This window comes from Scatophagus argus, chromosome 8 (assembly GCF_020382885.2).
Source record: "Scatophagus argus isolate fScaArg1 chromosome 8, fScaArg1.pri, whole genome shotgun sequence".
Taxonomy (NCBI): Eukaryota; Metazoa; Chordata; class Actinopteri; family Scatophagidae; genus Scatophagus; species Scatophagus argus.
The window spans coordinates 15,353,865-15,378,973 of NC_058500.1; the positions used below are offsets into that span (position 1 = coordinate 15,353,865).

Below are 25,109 nucleotides of genomic sequence, written 5' to 3' on the forward strand. Positions count from 1 at the left end.
TGGTGTGCAAGGCCATCTGTGATGTCACTAGGGGGCATTGTTATACCACAGGAGGAAGAACACGGAAAACATGCCACCAATAAAACATACATTCATTACTATGGTAGCTATGTTTTCTACCCTCCCTTCTCTTTGTGATATATTTTGCATGTTTTCTTTGTAGCTCAACAACACAGAGCAGAGGTCAATGTGAGCTACACCTGGAACCGTATGTATTGATTGAAACAGATTGCTATGAGGAGTCCAACTCGGCACTTGAATAAAGCATTCTCGGTTTGGGCAAAATGTTGATTTCCCACATATGATAGATTTACTTCTATTAATACATTTTGAGACTCGAACGTGTAGAGGAATCTACAGATCTTACTTATCAGTAGGGAAGTGCTTCAAGGCAGAGAGAAACACAACTTGAGGTCAAGATTACAGGTCAGCGCAGCACAATGGCCTTAAAATGGGTGAAAATGTGCGCTCTCCAAGCTGTGCTCTGGTGTCTCGCACTCTATGGAAGGTAATGTCAAGGTTCAGGACACAGTGTTCACTGCTGGTTCGAGTGGTAATTGGAATGTAAGCTTCTTCTCTATAGGCTTACAGATAAGTTTGCACCTTGTGGGAATGAAACATGGCACCAGAGAGCTTTATATATATTTTATATATGTTATATATACATATTGGTGGAAGTTTTAGTGTTTTGCGTATTTGCAATCCATAAAAAGCCCAAAAGGCACATCAAGGTTTTATAAGATTAAAAAGATTCATACCCCAGTTAAAAGTGTTTCTGCTATTAAATGCAAATTTTGCACATTTTGATGATTAAATTAACAGACACGCTCTGAACATAAGAAATACCTTGTCTTGAAATGAGCCATGTGCCACATGTTATGCTGCACTGTGCTGCACACAAAGCACCAGGAGGAATCTTGCCACGGTAACGTATTGAAAATCCAAATCCTGACTGCCAAAATATTTCTGGAAATTAAAATCACAAATTGATAGTCCAGCTAGGGGTATTTGTCAGCAAAAGTCTACTTTTACACAGTAGTTTACAAGAGAGGAAGAGCATCTTTCACTATGTGATCTGATGCTGCGATTACACAGTGTAGACATTCTGTACATGCTGCTGTGTCTGTAAGTCCAAATAAATCTCACTGTGTCCACAACACAAAATATGTTAACTTACACATTTTTTTGGCGACATAAATATAATGTATCTGGTGAATAAAGTGAAACTGAATCAAAATCACAAGCAGAACATGTATAAATGTTGCCGAAAGAGTTTGATTTGAGGTCTCAAACTTGCCTGACCCAATCCAGTATTACTGCCATATGAAAGAAACCAAAGTACTGTGAACTTGCTTCAGTAAGGCTCATTTTAAACTCAGAATCCCAAATAGTTAATTCTCTGAACATAGTCTGTTGTGCTGCTTATTGTTTGTATGTGTCCAAGTCTTTTATCTACAACAATATGCACACTCTCTCTCCCCACCTGCCTGCACTTCACATTTCATCAGAGACTTGAACAAACACTTAATGTGACGGAATGTTTCAACCCTTGGCAGGTAAAAACAACACATTTTTTTCATTCTTGCTTGGTGTTGATCGTATTTGTTCACCCATGAACCGACAGGACTGGAGTGGGAATGTAAGTGAACTCAGATAGGTGTGTCCGTCGGAAAACAAACTTTTTCAGCTGCTTCCTCCTTCTGAGTGAGCATGAGAAGTATATTTTAAAGTAGCACTTGCCCATTGAAATCATAAGCTATTCTTCAGCTGTATCACCTACGAATTAGAGAGAAAAATCCATTTATTTAAGCCATTTATCCTCTTTGGATACCATGTGAGAAGGGCCATTATACGCCTGATTACGGCACGGTGGTGCAGTGGTTCGCACTGCCGTTTTATAGCGAGCGGTTGCCAGGTTCGACTCCCGGTCTCCCCTTCTCTGTTTACTGTCCGGATACACTGGCTTCTTCCCACAATCCCAAAAACATGCACAATGGGTTAATAGGCTACGTAGGTGTGCATATATGGTTGCCTGTTTTGGATGGATGGGATATCGAGTGTGCTTTGAAATCACACATAACAACTGTGTCTTTTAAGCAGCACTATCCACAGGTATGCTACTCCCTGAATCGTTTTAAAAAAAAGACGTTACGTCGCCCTCGCGCCCTTCCCTTGATTGACGTTTGACACGCGCATACACACACACGCGCGAGATAAAATATTTGCCCACGTTTGGTACACGCACATGTTTTACTAAAAGCCTATGCGTCCTTGCTGGTTATAGTAGCCTACATGACAGCAGTAATTCCATGCGGACCGTCTTCGGAGTTACTGCGTGTCCTCTGACCCCTGTGCTTCCAAAATAGAGAAACGACCTTGTGGAGGCTTGAGTCACAGTTGCAGTTGTTGACTGCGCAGTTTTTGGCTGCCAGTCAAAGAGATTCACACGTCGGCCGTCTGAGGTAAAGACGTAGACGCACTTGACTTGTCGCAAAGTAACCCTACGGGAGTTGTGAGGTTTGTCACTCCCTCAGCATTCACTCATATCGCGGACTAAAAGTTGTCGTAACTTTAGTTTTGGAGCCGACGAGCTTCTCCTGCAGAGACCTCGGCAGTGTTGGACTGGTCATCACTTGGCTTATGGGTGAGTTATGCAACAAAACGTGCGTTTAGGCAACTTAATGTTATTTTGTCCAGGTTTGTGACAGAGAAAGACATTCAGCTTCGCCAGGAGAGGCATGTTGTGATATGTCTGGATGTCAGCATAAAGTCAGAACTTGTAACAATTAAAACGCCTACTTAGAGATGAAATCAGGGGCATTTCACAGGTAAAGACTTTACCTGTGAGCTAAGCGATCACTGTGCTCAGAGACAAAGCAATGAAATCAAAAAGTCAAAATCAAAAGTTTGGATTTTTATCATGGTGCTGTTTCTCTCCTCCCTCTGCAGACATCTTTATGTAGGCCTACATGTTGTTTTTTCATTCTGACAGTAGGCAATAGTACATAAAACTGTGCAAAACATTTTCCCATGAACATGTGATGTCACAGCTTTGTTTAATAACAATCTACAATAGCTTTCATGTGTTTTACATTTACCTTCTTATTTTGTCACCAGCACAATGACCCTCAGTCAGTGTTTGTTGGAGTTGGTGACCCATGGTTTGTAGTGAGTGTATCTCTCAGTAACTTTGTACTACTTTCCATTCTTGTAGCAAGCTGTGTGGATTACAGTTGAGATGTTCTGTCTAATTCCTGTCCCTCATACTGAGCAACGTCTGTGCTTTTCCTCCCCCAGACTTGTGTACGGTGTTAATTAGAGTTATGGTTCTCACTGCAGATGTTTTGGATTTTTATGACTATTAAAGATTCTCAGGTTTACAAGTTAGTTTTGCTGTACAGTCATGCTAAACTCCCTCGTCCACTGATTTTCTTCCTCAGTCCTCAGTCAGAATTCCTTGAGTACAAATGGCTTCTAGATCACATCTCTCTGTCTGATCGCTCAGAGATTGATGAGAAGTGCTACTGGTTGAGTTGCTCTGTGCACTGGCCACGCTTTGTCCTGTCCAGCCGACCTATTCAAGCCTCTGCAACTTTGTCATGTAGTGAAATGGGTCGAGTCTCCCTCTTTGTGTGACCCAACTTGACTGAAATGTGGTAATTGGGGAATCCTGGGATCCCTGTGGTTTTGTTTGGACCGAGCTTTCAATAAACTCATTTACAGTACAACACGTTGTTACATGAGAAACAGGTCAGCTTTTAATTTAAACTTTGATAAACATCCAGTTATGTGTTCATTCAGGCGTGGTCTCTGCCTCTCTCTCTCTCTCTCTCTCTCTCTCTCTCTCTTGCTCTTAGATTCTTTCTTTTAATGGTTTCGGTTGAGCTTCTTAAATGTGAAGATTTCTTGATTTCCTTTGTTCATGTGATTGTAAACTGAGCATCTTCGTGTTTTGGATGGTTGTTAGGATAAAACAAAACATGAAGACATTACCATGTTTTCTGCAAAACTGTAATGGACATTTTTCATTATTACAAGATTAAATGATTAGTCAAGAAAGAAATCAGCAGATTAATCAGTTATGAAAATGATTGTCGCTTTTGCTTATAAATGACAGTTCAGTGATAAAAATAACAAGTTCATTTTCCATCCTTTTAAACACAGACATTTCTGCCACTGCCTTTTTCAGTGAAAAATTTTAAATCTTTTTTTCTTTCTGGGAAACACTGCATCATGCTAGTTGTGTTTAACTACAGTGTTCTCCAAAAAAAATGGATTGGACCTTCAGAATCCGTGGCTCACCGACATTTTCTGGTTTATTAGAGGCAGAGGAAGGATGATAAATTCAAAATGTCAGATGGTGAGTGGTTTGTCTGAGTGCACTTCTTATGAGACAAGCGCCTGAATACAAGCTGACAGTGGATTCACGCTGTAAATGTCATAATGCTTTGACATTATGAGATGAAAATAAAAACTTTTTCAAGACAAATAGCTCCATAGTGGAAACAATGAGAGGACCTGATTGAAAAAGGATGCCAGGTTGTCCACACTGTCATCCTGAAACAGGTATATCCAGCATGTGTTGCCACATGCCAGGCATCCTGTCTCCACCTATTCAGTCTGCCTAAAAGAGAAAAAGAAGACTTAATAGCCTCTTAGCAATCTCTGTAATTGTATAAGTGGAGCTTGTTGGATGAGTTTATTCACTCTGCCTTACAGTTCTTGGTAGTGAACTGACAAAAACACTTCAAAAACTTGGCATTTTATTAAATATTAAATTAATCCTGTAGTATGAAATATTGCATGCAACATTCTGTTATTCAAGTCTGTATTATACTTGAATTGGTTTGAAATGCTGCCGTGACAGAAAAGAGTCTGTTTAGCTGCTGTCAGCATCTGAGCAGCTCATTGTTTTCCATTAGGAGCAGCTAAGAGCCTTACCAGGCAGGGGGTGAGTTTCTCAGCCACTTAATCAGTGATGCGCTGGGAAGAGTAAAACGCCATGCAAGTCACTCATAATCAACAACATTATGCTATCAACATGCAGCCACTACATGAAAGACTATAACATAACCAAATAATCTCCTTCAGTGGTAGAATAAACTGTTTAGATTGCAAATAACTTTGCTCTTCTGTCACTTCTGGAGGGATATCAGATGGTTAAATGAGTGCATTTGTTGTTGTCCAATTCTGAGACCCAGAAGAATCAATCTCTGTGTTGGAGCCTTATTGACAAGACATTCGTGGTTGGGAACCCCCTGAATTAGAAAGAAAAGGAAGCATTACTACACCTTATACCAGACTTGGGCATTTTACGGCCCGCATCCCTGTCCAGCCCGTAGTATTTATGCTGTGCATGCAATACAACCGTGTTGCTTTTATTTTGAAAAGCCTGGCGTTTTTATTATTCATGCGTGAACACATGTATCTGCGTCTGTCGGCATTAATTGCCCAGCCCTGCTTTATACCATACAGACAAACATCAGCTCATAACATCAGACTGCCACTTATGCCACTGCTTAATGTAAAGCAGTTAAAGGTTTATCATCCCTGCGAAATATAAAGGTGGTAAAACAAGCATAAAATGCTAAATTATTTCATGTGGAAAGATCACCAAATGCAGTAGAAATAACAACTGAGTGCAAATGAATACATTTTGAATGAGACAAACCATTCTTGTTACTACAATCAATTAAAGAAATTGGTCCTGGCCAGCAAAATGTGAAGAGTGCTTTAAAGTAGATGGCAAAATCTGTTACTTCTGACGCTAGGAATGAATTTGAAAAAAAAAAAAAAACGTGATCATGTTTCCTTTTCTGGAGAAGCACATTAATCACATACTTTACATTTCAATAGACTCAGAGAAAGCATCCATGTGGATTAACTGTTTAAGTACTGTTTAAGAAGATAATCTGAGAATGCTGCATACATGAATAAATTTAGCAGTCTCTGCACTTGAGAAGATAACAGCTGTCAGAAACAGTGTCACATCTGATCTTAGCATGTTTATATCAAAATTGGCCTAATAGCATATTTTTGTATTAGATCCAGTCTTCAGTATTACAGTGCCATCCATCATCTGCTCAAAGCTTCCTATATAAAACTAATGGACAGAAATAATTGAAAGAAGTTTTATGTTTGATAAAGAATGGCAGGTTCTTCTGCTGTGTCGTTCCCATGGTCTTTCCTGCTGTGAGTATTACTTTGTGCAGTAACTCCCTGCTTCTGTGCCATAAAAGGTCATGGAGGAATCCATTCCCCACTTCTCACTCAATAATTTAATGATGCTTGGTTGGCTTTGATCAGAAGATGGCCATGAAAGAGAAACTTAGCAGTTTGAGCACTGATGTGTGTATTAGATGAGGGAATTTATTGCTGTACTCCGAGGACAGCCCGTCCACATTTGGAATGCTCGTGAAATATTTACAGGAGTCACTGACACAAGAACTCACCACTGTCAACACTGTGGATTAAAATAGAGGAGTCACTGTCAGAGACCGATTATGTCCTCAGCTTGTCTATCTTGTCTGCCTTTTTACATTTGTTGACAGATTTATTAGCATCATGCTTTTGTCCATCAAGGAACTGAGCCTGTATCCTGTGAAAATTTCTCTAAAATTCCCAGTAAAGCTTTCCATCATAGATACCGGCAATCTTGTTACCATGGTGCTATGGCTTTCTGCCTCTCAGCTCTGGCAGTTCCTAACAACCAGGATCAAAGGTCATGACCGCTCCAGCCAACAACTGTTTGGTGAAATAAACGCCTCACACAGGGGGCACAAATAACTTTGCACCCCAGTCTGAATTGAAGCAACTGAAGTATCTCTGGTGAGCACAGTAGGAGCGAGATGATCTGGCTTCGAGGGTGGTCACGTATGATGTCCTCAGTCTCTCTCCACCCCCCGTGCTGCACTTTTAGGAGCTTTTGCACAAGTTCATTCAACAATAGACTGCATTCCTCCTAGCAAGTGAGGAACATGGTTTGCTGGCACTTGAAATGCTCTTCACAGCATTCATCTGGACTTCTGCTTTTGAACAGTGCCCTTACTGTTAAGACCCCTCTTTTTTGGCAAACGCCCACTTTGAGACAGAAATACCGAAATAAGTTGTGACATGTACAGCACATTGCTATGTTGCCAGTGACAGGCTGTCCAAGCAGCCAGACTATGAAGTAAACATCCTCTCTGCATGTGGTTACCTCCTGTGGATTTGTCTGTGGATCATTGCAAACCCTATTTTGTTTTGGTCCTGGAACCTGTAGAGATGGGGAAACTTTAGATAGACACAATCAACAGGAGGCACACGTGTGTGGTAATATAATGATAAGAGGTTTTCCGTGTTTAACTAATTTGGACATGACACATGGTTTTCATGTTCATACATGTTCCCCTGCTTTAAGGCTGCGATGATCTACATGACCACAGCACTTCCCCCAATGCCACTAATAGTAGGCTGAAAAGATTTTAAATAGTAATTAGATCCTTTACTTTAGTAGAAATACATCTATCAGAAAAATGTCAGATGTCTTCAAAATCAGATCAAAAAAACAAAAACATACTCATACTCATACTCAGCTTGTTGTGTGACAAATAAAAGGATAAACCACTCTCATTTTAAAGGTTGAAAAGAGCAAATGTTTTTGGCTGAAACCATTTGATGTTTGCTGATTAATTTTCAGTCAATCAACTTCTCTTTGATTGACTAACCTTTTGCAGGTCCACTTGAATCATGAAACTAAAGAGCAGAGTACTTCCCCATGAAATGTGATTTCATTAATACATAAGTTGAAAATATTATCTCACTTTTATATTTATTAGAGGAAGCCTTTTTAATGCTCAGAGTTTCACCCCTGTTGTGAGCGTGTTGTGCAAATGTTGTACAGGCTTGTTTGAATTCCTACAGTGTGTCATGGTAATATATGTTGTTTTATCTTTATCATATTTTAGCCAGGCTACTAAAATCCTTAAATCTACTTTTGTAACACACCATGGGAGGATTAACTTTGACCCTTGCCCTCCAAGCTCATCTACTGCTGGTATTTCTAACAACAGGCTCTGAACTGAAAGTCTGTCTTTTCCTGCTGCTGGAATTTGATTCATATGCTAATGAACGCCCATGGATTTCTCTCTCCTGTGCCGTAGATATCACCCCAGAAATTTTCTTCCTCCCCCTTTTTGCTCTGTCTGTTTTTGTCTCTATTGCTCTTCCTAATTTTCATGCTTTCTCAGGGTCACAACTGCGCTTGCAGTAATCTTACACGTGAACCCGTATGTGGTAGGATGCAATTCTACCTTTGTTGATATGCCTCTGCATTTCCATTAGCACATGTAAAGGTTCAGGCCAATCAGCATGCATCTCCCTGTTTGTCTGAAATGCTTATTTCTTATTTTATTTTTGTTGATCTGACTTTCTCGTGAGAAGATTCTTCACATCAAAGCACAAAATAGTTTATTTTGGGGGATTGGTTTCCTTAATATACCCTGGTGTTGGCCCCGGACAATACTTTTCTTTTGTTTTTAATTGGCTCCTGGAGTCTGTTTAAATTGCATGGGAGGACAAGGACATGGCGAACATAATTCTGGCAAAACAGTTAACCCATGTCACTAACCTGTGTTTAAGGTATGTTAACTGAACTTCAAGGTGGCTTTTTCTGTGACCATGATATGATGGTAATAATGCACTCTTACAAATCAGTCATGGGATCAATGTGGTTCTTCTTTCCCACTGTCCTCCACTGTTTTGTGGAAGACAGTGGATAAAGAACGGCCAAATACTTTGCAACAGGCTTGTTGGCTGAATGCTCAGCTGTTGTGATTCCTGCTACATGAAAAAGGAGGAGAGCGTTTTGGTGTCAATTTATCACTTATTATTGAGGGGAAACACTTAACCTTCACCATTTTTTTTTGGAAGCTTTTGATGACTGGATTTTGCTTTGAAGTTTGGTTTTTTATTGTTAGGGTTTACTGTGGTGTTGTAGTAACCAAGTATCCTCCTTACATCTAGATGTACTTTTATGTGACAAAATAAAGTTGTTTTTTTTACGATTGCCAGAGGGGGTGTTGCAATCTTTGACTTACAGGAAACAGGTTTCAGTTGATACTTGGCACATGTGACCAGATACCCTGAGTTTAATCACAGCCTGCCAACATGTTGAGCATCTGTGTTGAAAACTGTATTAGTCTGATTGATGTTGTCATTTATTATATGGCCCACCTGTTCTCACGCTGCAAGATGTCAACCAGTGTATCATCTGCATACAGATTGATCTGGGCCAATGCCCTTCCGAACATTTTTTTTATCTGCTCTGGCACTTTTCTCCGTACACCAGCTCCCAAACTTCCGACTGAACACAGTGGAACCATCAAAACACTTTTTAATGGACCCTTTCAATTGGGGGCACACAGACCAGAACAAACACTTTCATTCATGGTGTTCCAAAAATGCTAATGAAGCAAGATCCTTACACTTTCACAGGGGTACCCCTGTCATGGGCCGACAGCAGCGAGGCTATCACTCACACAGGGCAATGCAAGGTACAACTCTTATGTTCTCTGTAATGAGAGTAATTTAGAAGTTGATGATTCTCCTCAAGAGCTGTTGGCTCTGAACCGTAGCATTGATGTAACAGATTACGGGCAAACATGGTTAAAACAAGCTGTAATAGGAATTAGTCAGTCTCCAGAAATGGCTCATGAAATGCTCCAGCTTTCTTTATTGCTGTAATAGTAGCAGATTCATTCTTCTATTAGGATGACTCTGCTTGTGTTTTTTAGTTGACTGTTCTTATTGACGGAGATAATGTGATTCTTGAATTTTCTTTATCACATATTATAGTATAAAAGGTTGGATTTGAATCACTTCAATTTTCAAAAGAAAGGTCCCACTTATCTGATTGATTATGTGTGTGAGCCCTTTTCAGTGCTTGCTGCACATGTAATGATGTTCGAGAAATAGCTTTGACGTGACCCATGAGCCTTAGTCCCTTGACATGTTACAGCAGATGCTTCAGAACTCACTGATTGCCAACTCATCATGAGTAGGCGTTGAGTAATTTATTTCTGATGAGTTCCTCCAAAGTGTGATGATTTTGTAAATATAGCAGATGCCAGATAAATTGCCACTTCTGATTTCTTTCTCTCATGTGGTTAATGTAGAGACTTTCAGCAACTAGCTGTCAACACTTGTTCAACATGATTATCCCTCTTCATTCCATTAAGAACTGTTCAGAAATATCGATACTTTGTTTGGGTTTTTTGTAAAATGCTGTTATGCCTCTGACTGTGTATTATTACTGCTCCATCTGCCAGTGATTAAAATGTGTTTAATAGTTGAATCTGCACAGATTATGCATGATGCCTCTTAATGTCACACATGCTTATGGGATTGTCCTGGCTCAGGCTTTGTTCATCCAGACAAATGTTAAGGTAGACGTATTACACCTCATCCTTTTGTGTCTTGTTTCAGAAGAAATGAGGCTGCAGGTGCAAGCAAGTTTGATGAAAGACAAGAAAATCACTGTTTTCTTTCTTCTTTTTCTTTTAGCCTCCCCAAGAGTGACTAACAGCATCCACAGACTATGTTTTTTGGTGTTTAAAGGGAAGGGTGGGACAGGACACAAGGAGAGTGAGAGTGTTCACAATAGTGTGTGCATGCTGCAAGACCAGGCAGGTCTCACCTCGAGGTGAGGCTTCATAAATCTCTGGGTCTGAGAACTTAGGAGACGAGTTCTATTCCAAAAGACTGCACTGTTATTTCTAAACATCATAAAATGGCATTTATCATGATTTATCACCAAGTACATGGAAGCCTCAGCAACGGCATAGGTGGCTCTTGTTGTCTCTTATTTCTTTCCCTCCCACCAATGAGTAGAGCAGTTAGATGAGAAGGGTTATGTGTTTCAGACGGTGTGTTCACTGTAAAGGGAGAAAATTTACTGCCACTTCTTATAGACATAAGAATTTGTACTAGTTTTACATGTGCTGTTGGTGATTGTTATATATTCTTATAGCTAAATCAATAGTTGGAGAGCAGTTTGGAGAGTGGTTTACTTTTTTAATGAATGCATAAGAATCTTTTTACATACTCACACACAACCTGAAATACAGGAGCAAAGGAGACCTACCACAAGCCACTTTGTTAAAGTGAATGAAGAATGAGAAAACTTGTACGTTGCAAATCATTTGGCACAGATTCCTCAACATTTCAAATCTTCAGGAGAAAATGAAACTGATCTTCTAGTGTCTCGTGTCATTGGGCCTAATCCTGCACATAAATAGACGCGCACATTGTGCCAACACTATGTTTATAGGTTCTCTGCCCTGGACAACTAAACATATAGAAATCATTGTTAAAATAAATTTATTGACATGATACGTATAAACCAACCTCACACACACACACACATACACCGAAAGTCAAAATACAGAACTGGAACCCACTATGGAACTTGCATTTTCAGTAACATTAACATATAACACAACACTATAATCCCACAAAATATTTATTTTTTAAGTCAAACTTTTGAAGTAGGATTTCTTCCATTTGTCTAATTTCTTAAAAAAGACTTTACCAAGCCAACTAAATACCACTTTAGGCCTTCAAGATTATGCCATAAAGTAATTACCAGCTTAGTTCAGGCCGTACAGCACAACACTACTCCCTTATCTGCCTCGCTGCAACAGTGATGAGCAATGTGTCAGGGTGAAGGAAGGTGTGAAGAGGTCTTCTCATGGCCTCTGTATATAGGCAGGAAGTTGAGTGTGACTGCTTGTCTCCACACTGTCACTGCCTGTCCTGGCAGCTTTGGCAAACTGATTAAGCCCCTGAATGCCAAGCTGTCACTCTTCACATCTGCTTGGGACATGTTTCTGTAATGACTCATGTTGTTTTCTAGCTTGTCTCATTCAAAAGACTTAATGTATTTTTTTTTTTTTAAATTGAAAATTCAGTTTTTTGTAGTATTTTACTAATCTTTGTCATCATCTCACTCTTCTTTGTTTTCAGCATAAAAGCTAAAAGAGTTAGAAGAGGGTAGAATCTCTGTTTGGGGAATGCCCGACCTTAAGATCTTAAGATGTTTTTTTATTATGAGGAACTCAGGGTTGTTATAGCGTGCCAACTGTTTGCGTGCTAGGCTAGATTGTGTTTACAGAGGCTGCTCTTCAAATGAGATTTCACAAAGCACTGCGTGCACATGCAGGAATCACTTAAAGCTTTCCTGCACTTAATTGCACAACACACCTCCACAGATGTCCTCACAACATATGTGCTATGCAAAACTACATTAAAGGATGGACTATTGAGCCCACCATTCTGATATAAATGGTGTTTAAAAGTAGTATTGTTTAGTCTTGAAATTTTCAAACCAAACCTGCTGTAATGATAGATCACGGGCAAAGAGTGTAAACCAAATAAATCACATGCTAGTGGAATTTCAAATAAATTATAGAAGTATTCAAATGCTTACATTTTTAACCTCTAACATGTCACGTGCAAATGCTTTACGGAGCCTTTACAGGCTTAAAGCCGCTACATGTTATTGCTTTAAACCTGTTATACACAATGTAAAAGTGTAGGGCTCCTGCCTCTTTACATAATACTGGAAGCACAGGTTTTTATGTGGATGCGTTTGATGTGTGTCAGAGAGCTGTTTGTGTGAATTCCAGACTTTCGTGATTACTAGCTTGTTGAAATGCTTGAAAGACTGAAACAGGCAAGGCACACGTTACTGCACCAACAAGTGATGAGGAAAAGACTCGTTGATCTTGGAGGTAAGACAAGTTGTTATTTTATGGCCGTAACTAGCTTAAAATGTTGGTGTAGCTGTAGGCTGTTAAGCCTTGTTTTGAGAATTCTTCAAACAATCTGACAGTCCAACAGCATTCATTTTCTCTACTCACTGGAATGGAGAAAATCCAAATGTAAGACTGTAAGGCTTTCTTTGTTCTTAATGTGTAGTTTGTCCAGTTCAGTACATCAGTTGTTTCCTCACCTGCACACACAATTAAATGAAATGTTGTCTACAGATAGACAGAAATCATCTATTGTTAAAGAGGAAGTTTAAATAACAAATTGCCGATAAAAAGATGTCATTAGCTACAAATGTCCAAGTATTCAAGTACTCCAAGTATTAGTCACACAGACAGTTGTGTGTGACTCATATGCCAACAAATAATAAACCAGATGACAACCATATAAGTTGCACCAGTGCCAGTGATACACACAGAAACTATTTACAGGTTCAGAGGCACATTCCTCAAAGCCACTAGAATTTTGCATGCGGTTTTTAGGTTTTGCTCTTGTATCACTAACTCTGTAGATCATAATAAAAACAAAGTTCAAAACAAATGTGAAACTAATAATAATAACGATATTGCCTGGGAATCAGTTGTAATAGTTTTCACTGCATGACTCAACAGTGTACAGGCATGCAAGGTTTTCGGTAGCAGCCAGGATATTTGCTTAATCACACATCCTTCACTATCGCTTTTGTGTTTAACATCCTGAATCTTAAGTAGCTTGCCATCAAGTTTAAATTGACTTGTGTGCTTTGCTAAAACAAAGTAGAAAGGTGAAAGGTTTTGTTTGCAAAATTATTCTTGTATTTCTTCTTGAACAAATTTTGTCTGAAGGATTTCTCTCCGTCAGACTTCCTCTCCGTCAGTGCCAGCACATGCTTATGGAAGTCTGAAACCCTCCTCCGTCATTGCTGTCATTGTTATTGTTGACAGCAATGCTTGTTGCAATGTGTTCCTTTTGTGTGAGCAGTTGTATAGCTACTTGTCTCTACATGAAGTGTTGCATGGGTTAACGCTCACTGGAATCTTTATTTTATTATACTTTCAAACAGTGGTTGAGAATGTAATGGAATCATGAATGGATCGCGACCTTAGCTGCTCTTGCAATAGATTTACAATACATACTTAGGTGTGTCTGGGTGGCCTTTGCATTGATTGTACTCATTACACACATGCACATATAATTTTTACAATTATTTTACCTCAGGCTTCCCACATTGTAGTATGTCAAGATTTTCCTAAGTTTGTTTGGAGGGCATTTTGTAATTACTAAGTATGTGTGAGCTTCACAGGAACGAAGACGTGTAATTATCAGAAAGCACCAGAGGCAAGGACTGTTGGGAAGAAATGCATCATGACAAAGGCACGGGGCAGGGCAACCTTTTCAGCCACTCACCACATGGAATTAAGATGTTGGTGGAGACGTCAAGTTGGAATTCACAAATGAGTTTTGCTCCTGTTTGTTTTAGCATTCATGTTAATTTAACAAGCACAATGAAACTGGTCGTGAGCAGAGACCCTGACAACACTTGGCAGAATCATGTGCACTCTCTTGTGTTAATTGTCATCAGTGACCTCTGAGTCATAATTAGGACAATGATACTTTGAATGTAGAATGAGTTGATAAATGTTTTGCCTATATTTTAATAGCCTGCATGTTTTATCTACAAAATTAAAACTGAGTTGTCTTATTTGTCACACAAAGAAGAAGTAAGAGGTTAGAAATGTGTAGGGCTTACCGTTGTAAAATAAGATCAATTTTGAATTGGTCCATACTCAATTTTTCTGGCAGATCATAGAGATTAGATATTTAATGTTGTCAAACTTCACATAATCTCATTGGCTGACAGATCTGTGCAACATGAACAAACCAATAGTGTCATGCTGCCAACTAGATGAAAATGCTAATTGGACAAATGAATTCAAATTGTTCTTTTCTTGGGTGATGTATTGTAAATAATGCAATGTGAGTTACAGCTAGGAACATTGCAGCAGAATTTGTGCCAAAAAGGACCATCTTTAATTCAATATTGTGTTTTACAATTTTGTGTTTACAATTTTACATGGTGGTCTATGATTTCAATAGACTGTCAAATTATTTCATGACCTTATTGTCCACCCCTGGCTGCTAGTAACAGTTATTTTCATAATGAAGTAATCTAGAGATTTTTTTTCTCAATTAATCAGTTAGTTCATTAATTTGACAGAAAACAGTGAACAGGTGTTATCATAAAATACATATTACAAAAGATTTTGCTTTACTTAAGCACTAATGTCTTGTGTTATAACCAGACCTCCTTTCTTTTTTGAGACTAAATTTGCATGTCTCAGTTCCCACAACATACAACCAGGTGGGTCTGTGTATTTACTTAGACCCGACAGTGTGGGTGTGGCCATACTATGGCTATTCTCTTTGTATTTGCATTCATCTTGCATGCACAGGGTCTCACGTCTGCAAGTCAATTAGATTTTCCTTCTAAGGCTTTTTTCTCTCTGTGTGTACAGAAGCCAAGCTCTCTTACACATGCGAAAGGTCCATCTGAAGTGATGAAAACTGCATAACACTGTGTAATTATGACCACTGAGGCTGAATTTAGGTTTAACTGTGGGCAAATCTGAATCTGTCACTGTCATCTGTCAAAAAAAAAAAAAAAAAAAAAAATAGGACAGTAAAAAAAAGAGAATAACAGTTTTGAAGACTCTTTTAATTTCTTTATTAGGCATAGTAAATGCAGTTTAAAAAAAAGATTCCCTCCAGAACTGCTCACCAAAGCTTTTAAAACATAATTCTGCCATTTGTCACTTCAGAATGGATCATCTCGGGTAAATCTAGCAGGGAGCTTGCACTACCTATTTTCAGGCTTTAATTTATTGGGACTGTGACTGTCAACCTTTTCCTGCTGGTTGAATGATCCTGCAGGGCAATGTGAACATTGCTTACCCAATTGGTGCGGTTATTATGCCTCCGTTAGGCTTAGAAAATTATCTTTTAAATGATCTGGAAACAGGCTGAAAATTTCTTCAAACTTAGGATGGTGTCTGTTACGTTATTTGTATCACAAATCCCTGCTTTACTCTTTGAAATATACTGTAAGTTAGGCCTATTTATAGAATTACAGATCGCAAAATAGCTGTTAAAGTTACTTGAATAGATTCTGGAGAAATACAGATTGAACTGAATCATATGTTTACACATCTCCAAATAAGAAAATATGCTTGCAAAATAAAAACCCTTGAAAGAAAGAAATGGAAAGGGAAAGCCAAGTCATGTTGCTGAAGATCCTAGTGACCTACTATGAACAACATCATGTCTATTTCAGACATGTTTTCCCCTTCCTTCATATATCAGTTCCCCTGGAGCACTGCATGGCAATACAAATACACTTCCACAAAAGCTTCAGTCCTCTGAGAGAAGATGACTCCCTTCCCTTTTCAATGGCCCTAAGACACATTGCATTAAAATCATTGAGACGAAGCCGGGTGTAAATGGGCGTGCGTAGTTTGTGGAAGGCAGGATGGAGGGATCCAGGAAAAAGGAGGAGAAAGAGGGAGAGAGTGGGAGACATGTCTGTACTTCCTCTCCACCCATTCTTTAATGCTTACTGAGTGGCCCTGCAGTGCAGGCTTTGTCCCAGTCATTGTCACAGGCTTAGAGAGCCTCTTTGCCAAGTGAGAGGCTTTGGCGACATATGTCACTTCAGTGAGTCTCCTGTCGCTCCTTTAGCTGCTTGAGTGGAGGGGTGGGCAGGGAGGCGTGTCTGTGCACCAGGAGGGGAGCAACGTGAGGTGGAAGACGAAGGACATGTCAGAGATGTTGGCTCAGACAGAGTTGTTGGAATGATCCTTTGATGGTCCTGTCCTTTTAGTCTTTCTGAGAACTTGTAGTGCAGCTGCCTTTGGCCTCTAGAGGTGGATTTAGGATGTGGAATAACTCAAAAACCGGTAAGTATTCTTCATGAAAAGTGTTCTGTTATTAGTTCCTTGTACTCCGTTTGAGTTTAAAGAAAGGGAGGGGGTGATTGTAACCAGTGTGTATTGGCAGCAATTAGTCATGTAGTAGTCATACTGTTTGTGCCCCGGCCAACTATTGGTTCAAGAGGCACAATCCCTGTGGATTTGTGGCTGTGATCTGCCATGTGTTCAGGTAATAGATCCTTTGCTTCCAAAACAAATGCTTTGTTATCTGTTTACATAGGGACTCCACCCCATTTTACGCTCTAAGGATTTTCCTTTGACTGTGTCAGCTTTGTTTGACTTGTTAAAGATTTGCAGAACTCCACGTGCATATAAAGCTTAGTAATTTGCCAAGCATAAAAGTTCTCTGGGTGTGTACCAGTCAGAGGATTTACTGTACATGAATGAAAGTTGCTTGTTTGTTTATTACTGTGTTGCGAGGATCAGCAGAAATCTGGATAAAAGCTCTCAAGCTAAAACCTCTCAGGTCAGAGGTGGACTCTGGGCCTCCTACCCAACAAGGATTCTGCTGGGCTGATGTGATTTTCTGTCTGTGATTTAAATCACAACATTGACTCTGCCTGTATAATATTACTGTAGGTGGTCTCAGATACAAACTCTGTCTGTGTGTCTGTGTGTGTGATATCCAGTATACAATAGCATTACACTAAGTGACAGAGGATTATAGCTTTATTACAACATGAAAATATATTTTCACTCCACTGAAACAAACATCTAACCAGCTTTGTTTACCATTCAACCCAGTGGAAGATAATCACAAAGTACTTACTGCATATAATACTCCACGAGAATCTCTCAATTTGTTTAATTGATTCTAAATTCAAGCAGCTTAATCCTGTATCTAGTCTGCTGCAATTACCACATAACCTTTTGCACTAAGAAGAAGCAACTCATGCAGCCCTGTGTCCTTAGAAGAACCCTGAGTAGCACTCAGTCATTGTTAAGCAGCGCACTGTATGACTGCTGGAGCTCCATGCCTTCATTCTCGTGATAGCAGGATTAGCTTGAGGGTGAACCCATTTGGCATCGCCAGTACTGCCGCCACAGTCTCAGCACTGTGAGAACTAAGCCGTGAAATACTGATGGGCTTAGACCAATTTATAGTCTGCCATCTTGGATCTTGCGATCGTAGCAGACAGCAGCTTTGTGCCAGTCGGGTTTACTATAAACATGCCATGCGATGCCACCAGCCAGGCTTTATAGTTCAAAGGGTAATCTCCAGACAAGAGCTCTTGTGTGTTGTGCTACGACATCACAACAATGAGGGACAACTGACTTTGCATGGGTAGCATCCTCAATGGGAAATTTTACATCAGTTAAGCACAGATTATTCTAATGAGACCCCATATAGTCATTTACATTTTTTCTTTTTTATAGATAAAAACTCAAAGATACATAATGAGTTTGAATATCTCTGAGTAAAGTATGAAATTAAGGGTTTAAAATATTGTGTGTGAAATGTGAAATTATTTATTTCATTGCTGATACTCTCTACATTCCTTTGGAACTGTTCTGTCTTTGAGTGCTAAGCCTTAAGATTCATTCCTTGAATGCCCTTAAGGCAGTCTGCATTTACCTGCTAAACATCATGAAGAACATAATTCTTACCCTGAAGCACATGTTTGAAATTCAGTTATCAAAAGAGACCATTCTTTTCTGTATTTTAATTGAAATTATCGCAGAAAAACACAGCTGCATGTGGGTTTGATGTGTTTTTATGTTGTCAGATGTTATTGATGTACTTGCCTTCTGTTTTTTTCTTTACTTTCACTTGGCAGTCGGCCATGTTGTTGCCTGTTTCCAGCATTTCCAACTTGCCTGTGGGACCACCATCAGCCAAACTGCTACTTTTTTTCCAGCTGAGATTCTCAACTTGTGACCATAGTCATTGATCTTAATCTGACTCTTCCAGGTCCCCTGTGTCTTACAAATTCCAAGTGACTCCCATTCATCTGCATCAACACGTTCTCCTGATCTCTTCTGTCTCCTTCAACCAGTGAAAGGGTGATGAGGTTGGTAGGGACCCTGCAGTTTGTTCTGCTTTTGGCCTTGTCCTCCCAGGCCACGGGCCTCAATATCCCTCTGGAAGGTAAGGGTATCATTGATGTCATTCTTACTTAATCAGTATGTAATCTCCAGTAATTATGAAGAACTGATTTACAATTATCGATTGACATGGAAGGCAAATCTTATCTTAATATGTAAACTGAACCGGTCACAGTGTCTTTTTCTCTGTCTTTTCTGAGTGATGGAACATTCGTCAAAAGCGTGTGTTCATACTTTTAGCTGTCTGTCCTGCCTGAGTGTAAATGTTTGCTTTTTGTTTTTTTAAATTCTGACTAACACATAACAGCTTAAAGTAAATTGTTTAAGTCACAAGTGCTCCAGCAGAGGATTCCTTGTTTAGGTCTAAGAATACTTTGCAATCAAGTCCTGGTGTGCTATTTTAGTTCAGTGTCAGTGTCTTGTCCAGATTATACAGCGTTGCTAGCAAACAACTTTGACTTCTCAGCTTCTTACAGGGAAGTAATGAAGAATGGGACACAGTAAATGAAAAAGACAAAAACGTTGTTTCCTTTTTTGCACAGTAATCTTGTAAGAAAAACTTAACGCTTAACACCTTTGTGTTCATTCTGTGTGTATGTGTCTTTATGTTATAGTGGAGCAGCTTCCAACCATAATAACTCACACATCCGGTTCCGTTATCGCACTTCCTTTTGACTTCACGGTAAAGATCAGGTGTGAAGCCAGGGGCAACCCACCACCACAGTAAGTAATATCAGCATGGTCTGTGTCATAAAATACAAAACAAACTGATAAGAAAAAAGATCATGGCTGTCATCACTTGCATAAAAGATTAACTGATGGAAACCTGCTGAGTCTTTTGCTTCAACAGATACAGATGGACAAAAGACGGCAAAGACTTTATCCCTCCACACATCACAACAAACAAAACAGACCATACAGATGGCACTTTAGTGCTTCAAAACAAGCAACTCGTCCAGTTTCAGGGTAAATACCGATGCTATGCTTCCAACAAGCTCGGAACTGCCATGACAGCGGAGATTGAACTGATTGTCCCCAGTGAGTAGCCTTTGCAAAATAAGCTCATCGGTTATGTTAAAAATGTTGACTAGTGCTTATCAAAGTAAATTTTAAGTTTTCATGATAAGATTTTCATTTTGTTTAATGTCTCTTTTTTCTTTATTGTTCTTTTTCTTAAATTTTTTGTAAGGTGTCCCCAAGTTTCCGAAGGAGGGAAGTCCACCCTTTGTTGTTAAGGAGGGAGAGCCAATCACCCTGCACTGTAACCCTCCAGAAGGTGTAGCCCCACGCCAGCTCTACTGGATGTCTATCGGTAAGCCAAGAAGCTACTGTTTGTGTTTGTGATTTATATGGTTGATAACGTCTGCTAGTAGGTCGACACCTCCTCCCTCCCCCCCAAAAAACCCCCAAAAAGTAGTTAATGTTCTTCCATGTCGCTGTATCGCTTTCATTTGTATTTCACTTTTGTTACCCTGATGAATAGATGGAAGAGGCCAAATACTCACCTACCATTGTAGGTAGTGGGAGCACCTGGCTCATGTGTTTCAGTGAAGATTATTGCAAAAGCTCCAGTATGCTTCAATCAACTAGGTTGTACAAGGTGTCATGTTTGTCATATTTCCAATAGCTGCACTTGTGCCATTCTAGACAGGGGTGAGAAAAACAGAGATAACATTGAACGCTTTTGGAGCTTTCCTCCTAAAAGGAAACATTCATGATATTCACCCTAACCCTAACTCTAACCCTAATGCAGGATACAGAGAGTTTTAGATGCTGACACACAAGCACTTTGCTAAGAGCATATTGAAGCCTTTCACTCACTTCCATGTCAGTACCCTAGAGCCCCGCTATGTTCCACAGTGGGATAGTGTGTAATGTGAAGGTCTGTTTGTGTCACACCTTCCTGAAGTTTCTCACAGCTGAAAAGAAGTAGCTGGTGGTAGAGTGTGCTTTGGAAAACGCTCATCCTCTGGCTGTCCACCCTCCACTGATCATCAGTGAAGTTAGCAGTGACAGTAAAAGAAAGCTACACTTTTGGGGCCTGCAAGTTTTCCTCATAGCACGACCCTTTTCCTCAACATTGCAGAAGAAAGTGATTTATTGTGTAAAAAGTCACTTCAGTTCAGTTTGAAGTGTTTTGTCAGTGGGGACTGAATTTTCTATTCAGTCCCTTGAGAGCCTCTCAACCATCTACAGCACACCTGACTGATGTTTGGAAAAAAAAATGAGTTTTTAGGTGCCTAGAAGGATGGTGCCTAAAGGCATGGGACAGAGTGAAAGAAAACACTTGTGTGCAATTCTTGTTATAAAGTTTGTTTGAAATCTGTTAGTCTCAGTTTCACTCTTTCATATTTCCAGGGACTGTTGCAACAATCGTTCCACTGAACATCATAAAGATACTTTAATATGTACAACAGCTCATCTGAAAAATACAAACACAGCAAAGAAAACTGTGATGATGTGAATCTTCACTACCTGCGGAGCGTTGTGCTCTCTGCCTGCACTCCAGTGTCAGAAAAATATTGTATGGTTTCATGTTACAGAAATAGAACTGAATATACCTTTTTTATGTTTGCCTTGAACATTGACAAAACAATCAATGACTTAAGGCCATGTCTTAAATTAACCTGTTAAGTACTTTGAATGCGCTGATTGTCACTGACCCATGACTTAAATAATGGCTCTATGTAAAGCTGATATGCTTCCAGATATGCTGGTGTTGTCAAAAGTTTATCAGCTTTAAATAAGGAAACTCTTCAGGGCATTTCCATAAACAACTGATCTATATGAGGCTGCAGTTTTTTGCAATTTGTTACCTGTAATTATATGTGTGGTTGTAGTTGAAACGATTTTTACCTTTTAATCTTATCTGGAGCACCCAGTGGATGTATTTTAAGGGGTTCTGTGTAATTTGTACTTTCTTACCAGCCACACAAACTGTTCAAATTAATTACATAACATTGATGCCCATCTCTTCTTTTTCAGGTCTCCAGCACATTGAACAGGATGAGAGGGTTTCCATGGGCATTGATGGCAACCTGTACTTCTCTAATGCCTTACAGAATGATAGCCGTCAGGACTACTGTTGCTTTGCTGCCTTTCCCAGAATACGCACCATCGTCCAGAAGCCTGCCATGGCTGTCGTGGTCGAGAGCTGTAGGTTTACAAAGCCAGTTGTGTGGCTTTAGCCATAATACAGCCAACTGAACTGTTAAAATACTACAAATGACACAAATGAGTAGAGCCCATTTTTGCTTTTTCCAGAAGTGTGAAAAGACAACATTTGCATGTATTTTCAGGTATTTTTACTGTTATATTTAAGATGTTCCGGTACTGCATACCAAGAAGCAGGGCTTGCCTTGTCATGTTTGTGCTCTGTCAAACTCTGCTATATTACTAGCTATACATAGTGGAGAGCTTGTTTTAGTTCCATTGAAATCTGACAATCAGTCAATCTGCAGCTGTGATGTCAGTAACTGATATACATGAAAGCCTTCAGAGCATAAATCAAAACATGTTTAACAGTATGTCAACAGGTAAATAGTTGGTCTGTATGTTATAAAAGCCTGGCTTGTGTGTAGATTTAATGCTTGATTGATGTTACACATATTACTGAGAAAGACTGTTTTTGTTCCCTGCAGCTGAAAACCCCCCAGTGAGGAAACCCAGCCTCTTGCTGCCCTCTGGTGTTCAGACAGAGAAGGTGCTGCTGAAGGGAGAGACAATGCGTCTAGAGTGTATACCGCAGGGATAGTATGTATCCATGCTGTATCATCACAACTGAAACCACATTGTCATTGTATATAATCTATTGTAATATTGACCTACTACCTGTAAAATGCCATTGTTTTGTGTCGTAGTCCCACTCCGAAGGTAAAATGGATGAAAATGGGAGACAAGTTACCTCGACGGGCAAAATTTGACAACTTTGGAAAGGTGTTGACCATATCTGCAGTGGAAGAAAGGGATGGGGGAAAATACATGTGCACAGCCAAAAACTCTGCTGGAGAGACTGTCCATTACTTTGATGTAATAGTGGAAGGTAGGTCAACAACAACAGCTAATTATGGATCTATTTGTGGGTGCATTTGTTTCAAAGAGAAAGCTGTTGACACAGGGATGGCAGTTGTTTTGACTTCAACTAACACAGCTCTTCTTAACATCTCCCAGAGCCGCCGATGTGGCTGACAGAGCCTCCTCAGAGCCAGCTGACTGTGATTGGGTCTGATGTTCACATCAAATGTTCTGTCAGCGGAAAACCACCGCCCGACATAACATGGAGGAGGAACGGAGAATTGTTCAGAGGTGAGTGGGAATAATGCACGGTGTACTTACATGCATGTTTTGCCACTGTTCAGGAAGACGTTGTAGCAAGCAGCTACACTAGACCTTCAACCACATAACCCTGTTCTTCATGGTGTTCTTCAAAGCTCACAAGACTGGCTTGATTCCTTGACAGGGAATGATTTGTGTATATTTAGAATTTAGAGCACAAAGCACACTGAAATAAAGTACTTGAAAGAAAATTGTGGAAAAAATGTTTTACAGCGTCTTGAAAAAATCCAAAACATAACAACAAATAGCATAACAACAAATAGCATAACCTAATCAAAACAATCGTGGCATATTCTATAGGTCGAATGTTCAAAATTTATCATCAGATCGTATACTTGCTGCATTTGGTGGTACATTTTCTGTTCAGCTGTAAACATTTCTGCCTCAGTACATGTCTTTGTGTCTTTTTTCAAATGATCATTTCCAGTATCAATTTCCCAAAGCTGAAGTTGATGGCTTACAGTATCAGTTGTATCAGTTATTAGTTAGCCTGTGAAATTCTTTTTAATGTAATGTTTTCATTGTGTATTGCTGTCAGATGACCCACAGAACAACAGGCGAGTGCTTGATGACACTGTGGTGCTCCATAACGCCAGACCAGAAGACAGTGCCGTCTACCAGTGCGACGCCTCCAACAGTCACGGCAGTCTTCTGGCCAACATTAACATCATGGTCATGAGTGAGTATCACACCAAACACAGGCAGTGTTATTAGTGTTTAAGCACAGCTCCCACTATATCTGGTACACCAAGGTCTGGGAAAAGTTTGTGTGGGCTCAATATTCACAGTTCTTTCAGATTTTGAGATGGTTCACTCTGTCTGCAAACATTCTTTTGCGTGATTGCACATGTTCTCGTGGCTCATCCATACTGGAAACATTTTCCCTTAAGCAGTCTTTAAGTAATGGATCCTAGGATTTATATTGGCTACAGCAAATTTGCAACACTTTTGTCAGTCAGTTTGTGGTCTCATGCTTCCTGTAGCTTCATTTACTCACAGGAGTAGAGGCTGGTCTTCTGCCACTATAAGTAAAAAGAAATCACACCCAGATTGCTCTAAGAGTTTCTGCAATTTCCTCCCGCATGTTGTACTAAGCTGCCAGCTACTATGCTTTGGCATGAATGAGGGAGTCTAAGAAGATCTTCTGTTTATTATTGAATATATTGTAAATCTCCTGAGCCACATCCTCTCTTATTACATATGTACTGCCTTGAACAAAAATCTCAGGCACTCTGTCCCATCTGACATTATATAGCTGTGTTTTTCACTCACTTACTTACTCAGTTTCCGTTCAAACCTTTCACCACGTTAATTAGCCATTAATTTGTTAGCATCCAAAAACTATAAAATATATATTAATGATAGTCTTTACTTTGTAAAACAATTCTGCAATTTTTCTCTTTGTCCTGTTGTTGTTAGAGCTACAACTGACAGTTACTTTCATTATCAGTTCATTTATTAATTCATAATTTTCTTGACTAATTTATTCATTTTCAGAGAACAGATAGGTCCATCAAAATTTCTCAACCCACATTTATGTATTTAGATGGCTGATTTTGTCTGATCAGTTGTTGTTGTTGTTCAAATTAGCGTGTTTTTTTCTTTAAAAGAACAATTAATCAATTATCAAAATTGTTGCAGAGTAATTTTCTGTCAGTTGACTTATTGACTAACTAATCATTTGAGCTTTATGGCCATATCTGACCTTGGTTAGAAATGGTTAATAGCATCAATATTGATAGTTAAATTTGATTATTTTAAAAAATATGTACAATCCTGATCTAGACAAATGGAACCACAAGCCATACTGCATTAATGTTCCTGGATGTTTAGTTAAATGCACTGTTTGAAATATCAGGGATTTTGAATGATCTCTGTAAGAAAAGTGTTACAGTACAAGCGGTTGTGATGCTTACACCTTCATCTGTATTTTTAATCATCTCTACCTCTTCCCAC

The 25,109-nt window shown here is 39.4% G+C and overlaps 1 protein-coding gene across 15 annotated transcripts in view; it reads left to right on the plus strand.

Annotated features, from left to right (window-relative positions):
* Positions 1-2,137: 2,137 nt before the first annotated feature.
* The window catches only part of LOC124063316 (neural cell adhesion molecule L1-like protein), a 48,921-nt gene continuing 25,949 nt past the window's right edge, over positions 2,138-25,109 (plus strand). For 2 of the 15 annotated variants that reach the window (XM_046396849.1, XM_046396854.1), the window contains exons 1-10: positions 2,139-2,644; positions 18,685-18,861; positions 19,433-19,541; positions 19,669-19,856; positions 20,008-20,130; positions 21,804-21,974; positions 22,460-22,571; positions 22,679-22,860; positions 22,989-23,123; positions 23,692-23,832. In XM_046396849.1, coding sequence (XP_046252805.1) covers positions 18,780-18,861; positions 19,433-19,541; positions 19,669-19,856; positions 20,008-20,130; positions 21,804-21,974; positions 22,460-22,571; positions 22,679-22,860; positions 22,989-23,123; positions 23,692-23,832 — 1,243 coding nt within the window. In that variant the 5' untranslated portion in view covers positions 2,139-2,644; positions 18,685-18,779. Of the gene's footprint in view, positions 2,645-16,611; positions 16,740-18,684; positions 18,862-19,432; positions 19,542-19,668; positions 19,857-20,007; positions 20,131-21,803; positions 21,975-22,459; positions 22,572-22,678; positions 22,861-22,988; positions 23,124-23,691; positions 23,833-25,109 lie in introns of those variants that run through there. The other 13 variants (XM_046396840.1, XM_046396847.1, XM_046396846.1 and 10 more) reach the window with 11 other exon arrangements.